The following is a 9,214-nucleotide window of genomic DNA, read 5'->3' on the forward strand; positions in this document are numbered from 1 at the left end:
GCTTAAAAAATTTATCTCGTAAATTAGCCACAATCTATGTAATTAGTTATTTTTATCTATATTTAATACTTCATGCATATGTCCAACATCCGATAGGATAGGAACTAAAATTTTCCTGTAAAAACCAAACACCCTCTTAGGTCCTGCTCGGTACAACCACAAGTATGGCGAGAAGCGCTTCCTTGGGAAGTGGCATAATTGGAGGAAAAGGACGGCCAAAATAAACTAGTCTAAACAAGTTTTTTCTTATGTTTTATTGTAAACGGGTGGCAATGAGGAAAAGTATGGCTAGAAAAGACTATAAAATAAAGCATGCCATTTATGTTTGTAGTTTTAGCTTATTTTCACTTGATTTTATCTGACGATAACTCGTAGATATCACTCAACAAACACTAGCAATGTACAAAAAAACAAATTTTAGAAAAAAAAACAAAAAGTAAGATATAACGAGAGTATGCTACCAAGAAAAGTCCGTGTCATCATTTAGATTAGTTAGTCAACATCACATAAATTATAATAGATAATAACAAAAGCATATGTTAGCCAATAAACACAGAAAAGAGTTTACGGAGCATCTAAATAATTTCAATCTAGGTACCATAAGATGGAGCATGATTTATTTTAGAAAAAATATGAAACCGGTTTGATAATTCTATGAGCTAAAACAAATTTTCTATGATTTTTAAAAGATTTAACTAGATTTTAGTATTTTAATTAATTGTGTAAATTTTTTAGAGAAGAATAGTGTGACGACTGACGACGACTGTGCTGTGTGCCTTGTTTAGTTGGGTAAAGTTTGGAATTTTTGCTACTGTAACACTTTTATTTTTATTTGATAATTAGTATTCAATTATAGATTAATTAGGCTCAAAACATTCGTCTCGTAATTTCTAATTAAACTGTGTAATTAATTTTTTTTCATCTATATTTAATACTTCATGCATGTATCATAGGATTCGACATAATGACTATTGTAGTATTTTTTTTAGAAAAAAGTTTTTGGACCTAAACCTGCCCTCAGCAGAGTAGCTAGCGGTTGCAATAAAGGAAGCGAACGAAGTAGGCGTGGGAGTAGGCCGCGGTGAGTGCACTGGTACTACGCAGTACGCACCTTTATTTCCATAGCTCCAGCTACTTCGATCCGTCTACTTGTCAATCTCCAAACTGAAGAGAGAGAAGAGAAGAGCAGGGTAGATCGAGCGAGCCAGGTGGATCGGTCAGGACAGGACATCCAGTTGGAGTACTTGGAGAGGTAGCAGGAGGAGGGAGGACGATGCTTGGAGGCCGTCCCCTCTGCGTGCTCTTCGGCTCCTCCATCGTGCAGTACAGCTTCAGCAACGGCGGATGGGGCGCCGCGCTTGCCGACATCTACGCCCGCAAGGTACGCTACGCCTGCTGCTGCATCAAATATGTACTAGTACGTCTTTGCTTTTCTCATCTCCTCCAGGCTCCAGCTCCACCTCCTCGCCGGCGCCGGTGGTGGCGGTGAGAGATCGAGATCAAGAAACAGAGATTTCCTCTCTCTCTCTCTCTCTCTGTTTCTGTTGGCTAGGCCACGTTTAGATTGTAAATATTTTCAACCCGATGAATAGTAGCACTTTCGTCTTATTTGGCAAATATTGTGGAGTAACTAGGCTCAAAAGATTCATCTCGTGATTTCCAACTAAACTGTGCAATTAGTTTTTTTTTTACCTACATTTAATGCTCTATGCAAGCGGCTAAAAATTGATGTGATGGAGAGTGAAAAAACTTGGAATTTGGAGGTGATCTAAACCAGGCCCTAGTCTGTTTCTGGTGCATCCTTTCCTGCTTCAACCGGAAAGCAAATTATCCGGGCTAGGAAAATCTCTGCACCAAACTAGTTTACGCCTGGAAATAAAAAATGCACATTTTCCGTTATGACAGATAATTACATTTGCATCTGGTTTTTATCTGTCAATCGGATTTTATCAATCCGGAAAGAACATACTACTAGGACAACTTTATAAATTTTGTGGCCCAACTATTTTTATATGACATCCCGCTATATATATAAGGTCACTCAGCCCTACTTCTTTAAAAAGAAGTAGAAGAACGAACATACTTTTCAAAATACAAGTATAGTTCACAGTTTGGTTTGGTCACTGTCATGTGGGAAACAGGTTCATCACCCGCAGAGCAAAGAAGGCAGTGGCAACAAGCCAGGAAAGTGGCTGAAATGCTGTCAATTTGGGGCCAATTTGGGTGCACCATTAGCTGGCGCTAATATAGAAGTCCATCATGGAGTGATTGAGAGTGGTTTGAGGGGAAATTAGGCAGCCTAATGGCTATGTAAGCCGGGAGGCACACTGAAAATAATCAAGCAATGAATTAATGCTTCCCCTGTCTTCCTCCTCTAAACAACATAGGGAGCCGAGGGGTAAAACCTCGCTCTGACTCTACCCGCGGCTACGCCAAGGCTCGCCGTCGCCAGCGCCACCACTACCCCCTTACCGGCATCATAACAGTCACTAGATTCAGCTCTTGATTAGCTGGTTTCTTCGTGGAACTTTCATTCTTGTTACTATAAAAAATCGCACATAAAACTAGTGTATAATAGGGTGTCCTGAGTTTTTATTTTGTGACCTCACTAGGACAACCGGTAAGGTAAACTCACTTATTCACATCTTATGTCAGATTAACCTTTGGGTCAACTTATTGGTGAACGAAACTACCTAGTTAGCAATGTCTTTACTTCAGTAGTGCTTATTTCTGCTTGCTATTTATTCAGGCTGATATATTACTAAGAGGATATATCGGCTGGAACACAAGGCGGGCTGTTCAAGTGATGGACAAAGTGTTTCCTAAGGTATATATGGCCCAAATCTCTAATTTTGTTTCTGTATCTCCATCTTAACAGTTATCTTTGTCTCTACAAAAAGTCATTTTGGGGCACATAAATTCCTTACAGTTTTGGCCCTGTTTTTTAATCGTTGATAACTGCTACTGCCTAAGTAAAATAATCCTCTTCTGTGCAGTTTTTCTAACAAGAGGAAGCCTGCTTCTTCCCTTCATGCCTATTTCTTCCATTAGTCTTAGCTAACAACATTATGATAAACTGCTGACTACTTGACCCTCTTCAACTTGTTTATCATACCGTAATGAAACTTTTCAGTAGTTTTTAGTTACCTATCTATATGATGACACACGTGTATGTTCTCAAGGACCAATACTATGATGTAATGATCTTAATCCAATTTACAAAATAATCTATGATGATATTAAAAAATTAGCGGCTGTCGTCCAAATTTTAACTGATTTTCTACTCTCCATTTGTCATAGGATTCAGCAGTGCAGCCTTCTTTGGTAATAGTTTACTTTGGTGGAAACGACTCCATTGCTGCTCATTCTTCTGGTCTCGGGCCTCATGTGCCGCTAGATGAGTACATAGGGAACATGAGAAAGATTGCCGAACACCTAAAGGTAGAGCGTTGATTAGCAAGATGTTCCTGGAATGGTGGTGCACCTGTAGCTAGTTGTTTGACAGTTGGTTTGCCTTTGTGGTCAGAGCCTCTCTGAGAAGACACGAGTCATTTTCCTGAGCTGCCCACCTCTGAACGAGGAGATGCTTCGAAACTCAACCAGGTGAGCAATCAATTGTATGGTGAATCCTGGCTTGTTGCAATATAACACAGAGAACTGAACATATTATGTGTGCAGCAGTACTATACTTAGTGAGATTGTCCGGACCAACGAAACCTGCCGTCTGTACTCTGACGCCTGCGTAGCTTTGTGCAAGGAGATGAACCTGAAGGTGGTTGATCTCTGGCATGCCATGCAGAAGAGGGAGGACTGGATCACTGCATGCTTCACGTGAGTTGTTTGCTGTTTGTTCTTGTTGTTGGCCTGAATAAAAAGGCAGAATATTTTTTTCTGTTGCAGGGATGGGCTGCATCTGTCTGAAGAGGGGAGCAACATTGTGGTGGAAGAGATCCTGAAGGTGTTGAAAGAGGCAGAGTGGGAACCATGCCTGCACTGGAAGGCGATGACCACCGAGTTTGCTGAGGACTCCCCCTTGGATCTTGTCTCCTCCAGCGGTGACACCACCGTGAACCCATCCGAGTGGACAATTCACAGGAAATTACCATGGGACTGACTTGTTTGTGGCCTTGATTTGATTCGATGGTTGGATGTATGCATTTGTTCTAACTGGATGGAATGGGAATGAATCATGATCCTCAAGAATAACGATGGAGGAATGGAGTTAAGGGAGCCAGCCAGGACCGAGCCAATATGACACCATCATCTTTTCTATTCCAGACCTCGCTCTCTCGAAGATTGATTGATTATTATTGTGTTTTCCCCATGATTATGGGTGTGTTTGGATTGATGGCAGAGATGGCTAGGATGCATCCATGTTTTCAGGAATATGGCCATCAAAGTTGTCTGTTTGATGATAGGATGAGCCATTTTTTTTAACTCCAAGAGTCTGTAATGCTCACTCTTTAAGTCATCATTTAGAAAGCCATTTGCATAAAAATCGTTTTTTCTATATTTTCACTCTCCAACAGTTTTTTAGTATCTTGTATGCACTCTAGAAAGTCATTCTTGTTTTCTATCTTTAGGTGCGAAATCTGGAATAGAAGTTGGCTATATTTGGATAACAATTTAAAGAAGCTGTTGGAGGATACTATTTTTACCGAAATACCATATAAACAACTATGTTGGGGGGAGACATCGCCCGCACTGCTCCTCCCCTGGCCCTCGACCCATGGCCAGCCAATCTAACCCTCCCCGCTGTGAGTATTAACCCTTGTGGCGAGGGTTTCTTGTTCGATGTGTTCTCTTGTGTTCAGTTGACGCGCTCGGAGGTCAACCGGGACGGGAGAGCGCGGCCAGAAGAAGGCGAGGATGAAGACGACGAACGAACCCTCGCTGGAGGCACGCGAAGGTTGCTGCCTGCCACGGGAGGGGACCGCCCGTCAACAATTGGGCCCAAGAGTGGTTGGCTAAGGAAAGGAGATTACCGCCGTACCCTTGGCTTTTGTATAGCACTTACACACCAGGGTCTAACCCTAATGTAATTCCACTGCGTCTCCGGGCATGGTCTATAAATACCCGGGACGCTCGTATACGTAGGAGGTTGAATCCTTTCCGGACGAATTAATGGGTATTTAATCCGCATTTTTCCATCGCCTCGTATTTCACTACCCTCGCCTGTTCCCACGGGACAGTCGAGTCACTCCCCTATGGGAAACCCTCGGCCTTTCCCCCCGTTCTCCTCAGCGAGGGCGAAAGGCCAAGAGAACCCCACAATTGGCGCCATCCATAGGGACCCCATCGTACCACAGAAATCTCACCCAATGGCCGCCAGCACTAGGAGAACCACCAACAACAATAGAGATCCCCCACCCTCGCGCAGGGGCGAAGCGGCTGCAGGAACCTCCGCAAAAGGATGAAGAGGTGCCACCCTACCCCAGCCCACCATGTGGCCGACGGAGGTCACGGCTGATCTGGAGAGAACCCCCCCCCCCCCCCCCGTCGGGACCAAGGGCAATCCCCAACCCAGCCCGCCCAGAGTTAACAAGGCCGACGTGGTGCACCAAGACGACGACGAAGAGAGGGGCCTCGAAGCTCTAAACCAAATACACGAGGACATCCAAGAGAAAAGACGCAGAGTTGAAGCACATCAAAGGCAGGTGCGCCGGCGCGTCATCAGGCAGAAGGTAGACTAAGCCAGGGAGGAGCTCAGCAGAATGGACGAGTACTTGGCAGCCGTCGAAGAGAATCCAGACCACGAACCTGAGCTGGACAACAATCCACCCAAATCCACCCCCGCTCCATCCAAATTCACCCCCCGCTTTCACCAGATCTACCTAGAATACATCCCTCCAGCCATACAACCACCCTAGAGAAACCAACCCCCACCAATGACATTCGACCCAAAATCTCCACGAACCTAGATATTACAAACCAAAAGTTGGCCACTTGAATACAAGCCACAAAACCTGCCAAGGTATGACGGAAGCGTGGACCCCCGCCAATTCATAATGAGTTATGAGACTACAGTGGCGGCAGTAGTAGGAGATGAGTATACCATGGCAAAGTCCTTTGTGATCATAGCACGGGACATCGCTCAAAGCTGGTACAGCAACCTCCCGCCAGGCTCGATACACTCCTGGGGAAGCCTTCACAAAAATCTGTGCAACAACTTCAAGGGTGTCAGCCCCCCCAGCCAACAGCCCAATGGAACTGTTCACTTGCACTCAATCCGAAAGAGAGCCCCTTCGTGACTTCTAGCGAAGGTTTGTTCAGCTCAAAGCCAGAACACTAGACATAACAGACGATGCGGTAATCCTTGTCAATGGAATAAGACCAGGACCATGCTCTTTGAGGCTCGTAAGAAAGCCACCAAAAACCATTGTAGAGTTGCATGAAGTCATGGAAAAGTATAGCAGAGCAGACACCGTTTTTCATATAAAAATAGAAGCACAGAGATCCTAGGCGTGTTCGCCTCCAAGAACGCAATAGCGCAACCAGTACCCTCACAATGACCCAATCAACATGAACGCCATAGAGGTCACACCTCCGCAACACCAAAGACAGCAACTATCGACGAAATATGGTCGGCAGTCTACCTAGGGGTATGCCCAAGGTAGTAGATTATCGGCAGACAGATGCGCAAGCAACAAACAAGATGGTAACGCAAGACAGACATAAGGTTTTATCCAGGTTCGGCCACCGTAAAGGCGTAATACCTATGTCTTGCGTCTGATTGTATTGTTGTATGTCAATGAGAGATGTTTTTTAGAGGGGTCCCCTGCCCGCCTTATATAGTCCGGGGGGCAGGGTTACAGATCTGGAAACTAATCCTAGCCAGTTACAATTGCCATAGGTAGCTGGATAAGGATTCTTATTCTAACCAACCAGGATCTTGCTTGATCTCCAAATCTGCCTTGATTCCTTGCGCGGGATTCCGAATAGGTTGGTCGGGCCGCGCGTCGTCTTCTAGTGGGCTAGACCCCCTGATCCGGGCCAGCCCAAGCCTAGCCACAAGGGTATAGGGGTTAATACCCCCACAGCTAGCCCCTGAGCACCATGTATTATGCTACGACACGCCGTTCGATCTCCTTCAACTAATGCGATCCATCTTTATGTCATCTCCAACTGATTGAAACATTGACTAATCGAATGTGCCAGCATTCTGGTTAGAACAGAGAGTAGTAGACCATGATTATAGTCGAAGATTCTGGTTGTCCGAAGAATGCATGGTGCTCTAAAGAAAAAAGAAAAAGATTTCTTTCCTTATCAAGTGTGCCCACTTGTATTTTTGAAAAGAAATATAAGTGACCCTTGGACAATAGTAATTCTGGCAATCAGTCAAAGCGTAGGGGTCGAAAAACAAGCACATTCACCGCAAGGTGAAGTGTTCCCACTTAGTCCCTGAGCCTGGTAGTAGGTGACATAGGCATGTGGTCGGAGCAAGGTCTAAATAAATGCCTCTCGACTGTATGTGAGTACAAATCACATGTAACCGAGGAGAGCGGTCTCCGAGCAGTGATCGGAATAGTCCCCGAGCATGGTAGTGGTCGGAGCAGTCCCCGAGCATGGTAGTGGTTGGAGCAGTCCTCGAGCACGGTAGTGGTTGGAGCAATCCCCGAGCATGGTAGTGGTCTGAAAAGTCCTCTAGCGCAGCAGTGGTCGGAGCAGTCCTCGAGCACGGTAGTGGTCGGAGCAGTCCCCGAGCACGGTAGTGGTCTAGACAGCCCCTGAGCACGAGAGGTGTGGCGAAGAACCAACTGCCACCTATAGTATTATTTGGTGTATTTATTTATCTTCTTACTCTCTTAAGTCTAATCTGACACGTCTGGTAAAAAAAGTAGATGGATATAGCACGTCATACTGCCTTCATGTCCTTTCAAGCAAACAGTCACTTGGCACCTGTAAGAAGGTGCGTCAGCGTGGGCCCTCTCACACTGGTAACAAAGAGGCGCATACACGGATAACGAAGAGGCGCATATATTGGCATAGATCTCGAGGTTGTGAAAACAACCGTCTGCGGCGCATGTGCACGTCTCCCAAGAATCTCGGGTAGACGAAACGACGGAACTCTTTGTTAAATATAGTATAAAATTGGGGCATTACTTTTTACCAAACCCCATTACCATTCGCCACCGCAGCCTTCTTCTTCCTCTTGCCAACCCTAATACCTCCAAAATCATCACCAACCAATCCTCCACCATATCCTCGTTCATCAGCAAAGCTAGATTCATGGCAAAAAGTGACGCCCAGAAGAAAGCAGGAGTCATGGCGAAGGAGTGGTGGAAGTCGAGAAGCAATGAGTAGACCATCGAAGACCTCATCCTCATGGGAGTACTCCACAACAAGGAACTCATAGGATGGCACGTGCCAGAGGGTGAGGGGTACCCCAATCCACAACCAGGTGAGATTGTGGTTTTCGGAGATTTCTTCAAGCGGGGTTTTGGGGTTCCAGTGCACCCTTTCCTTTAGGGGCTCTGTCTGTACTACGAGATTGGGATTTGCAATCTGCATCCCAACTCGATTCTCCTTGTCTCCACCTTCATTCATCTTTGTGAAGCATATGGCGGCTTCCAGCCCCATTTCGACTTCTTTCGCCATCTTTTCTGTCTGTGGAAGAAAGGAAGCGGCAGCTCGAAGATAGCTGGTGGTGTGTACCTCATCCTCCGTGATGGGATGAAAGCCCAGTACCTGCACTGCCCTTGGAACACGTCGCTTGACGACTGGTACAAGAAGTGGTTCTACATCTGCGAAGAGCCAAACACGATCACACTATGCGACGTGGGGTTTATTCCGGAGAAGAGGACCAGCTGGTCGAAGAAGCCCGAGCACCTGGAACACATTCTAGAACTACTTGGGATGATCCCATGGAAGAAACTGGACAGTCCGAGCGTGGTCGAGAACTTCATTAGCCGAAGGATCCAGCCCTGTCAGAGGAGGGTACATCCCAGCTACGAATACCAAGGTAGCACAGACCCAACAAGGACGAGGCAGGAGGCGCTTGACAAGATCGAAGTCAGAGCTAGAATTGGAGAGCTATTTAACTTAGCTGATCCAAATTATGTTAGATTGAGCGCCATCGAGCATGCTTTCAAGCTTGCCTGACCTCCCCCAAAGGTAACTCATCTTGCCTTGTACCCGTAGTCTCACATTGTAGTAGAAACTTACTGTGTGATCTCCTATTTGTTTCCCAGGTTAATGGTCGGGATAGAGCGAC

The 9,214-nt window shown here is 45.6% G+C and overlaps 1 protein-coding gene across 2 annotated transcripts; it reads left to right on the top strand.

Annotated features, from left to right (window-relative positions):
* Window positions 1-1,083: 1,083 nt before the first annotated feature.
* LOC136546015 (GDSL esterase/lipase WDL1-like) lies at window positions 1,084-4,529 on the top strand. Of its 2 annotated transcripts, none has more exons than XM_066537992.1 (6): window positions 1,084-1,381; window positions 2,750-2,827; window positions 3,301-3,441; window positions 3,527-3,603; window positions 3,679-3,831; window positions 3,901-4,529. In XM_066537992.1, the coding sequence occupies exons 1-6, from the start codon at window positions 1,274-1,276 to the stop codon at window positions 4,112-4,114; spliced, it is 771 nt and encodes a 256-aa protein (XP_066394089.1). In that variant the 5' UTR covers window positions 1,084-1,273; the 3' UTR covers window positions 4,115-4,529. The 2 variants fall into 2 exon arrangements, with proteins under 2 accessions (XP_066394089.1, XP_066394090.1); XM_066537993.1 differs by having other exon boundaries at window positions 3,682-3,831; window positions 3,901-4,528.
* The last annotated feature ends 4,685 nt before the right edge of the window (window positions 4,530-9,214 follow it).

This window comes from Miscanthus floridulus, chromosome 3 (genome assembly GCF_019320115.1).
Source record: "Miscanthus floridulus cultivar M001 chromosome 3, ASM1932011v1, whole genome shotgun sequence".
In the NCBI taxonomy this organism is placed as follows: Eukaryota; Viridiplantae; Streptophyta; class Magnoliopsida; order Poales; family Poaceae; genus Miscanthus; species Miscanthus floridulus.

Coding starts and splice junctions, on each gene's coding strand:
- LOC136546015 (XM_066537992.1), top strand. CDS start 1,274: ATGCTTGGAGGCCGTCCCCTCTGCGTGCTCTTCGGCTCCTCCATCGTG. Junction 1,382..2,749: donor CCGACATCTACGCCCGCAAG/GTACGCTACGCC, acceptor CTATTTATTCAG/GCTGATATATTACTAAGAGG. Junction 2,828..3,300: donor TGGACAAAGTGTTTCCTAAG/GTATATATGGCC, acceptor CATTTGTCATAG/GATTCAGCAGTGCAGCCTTC.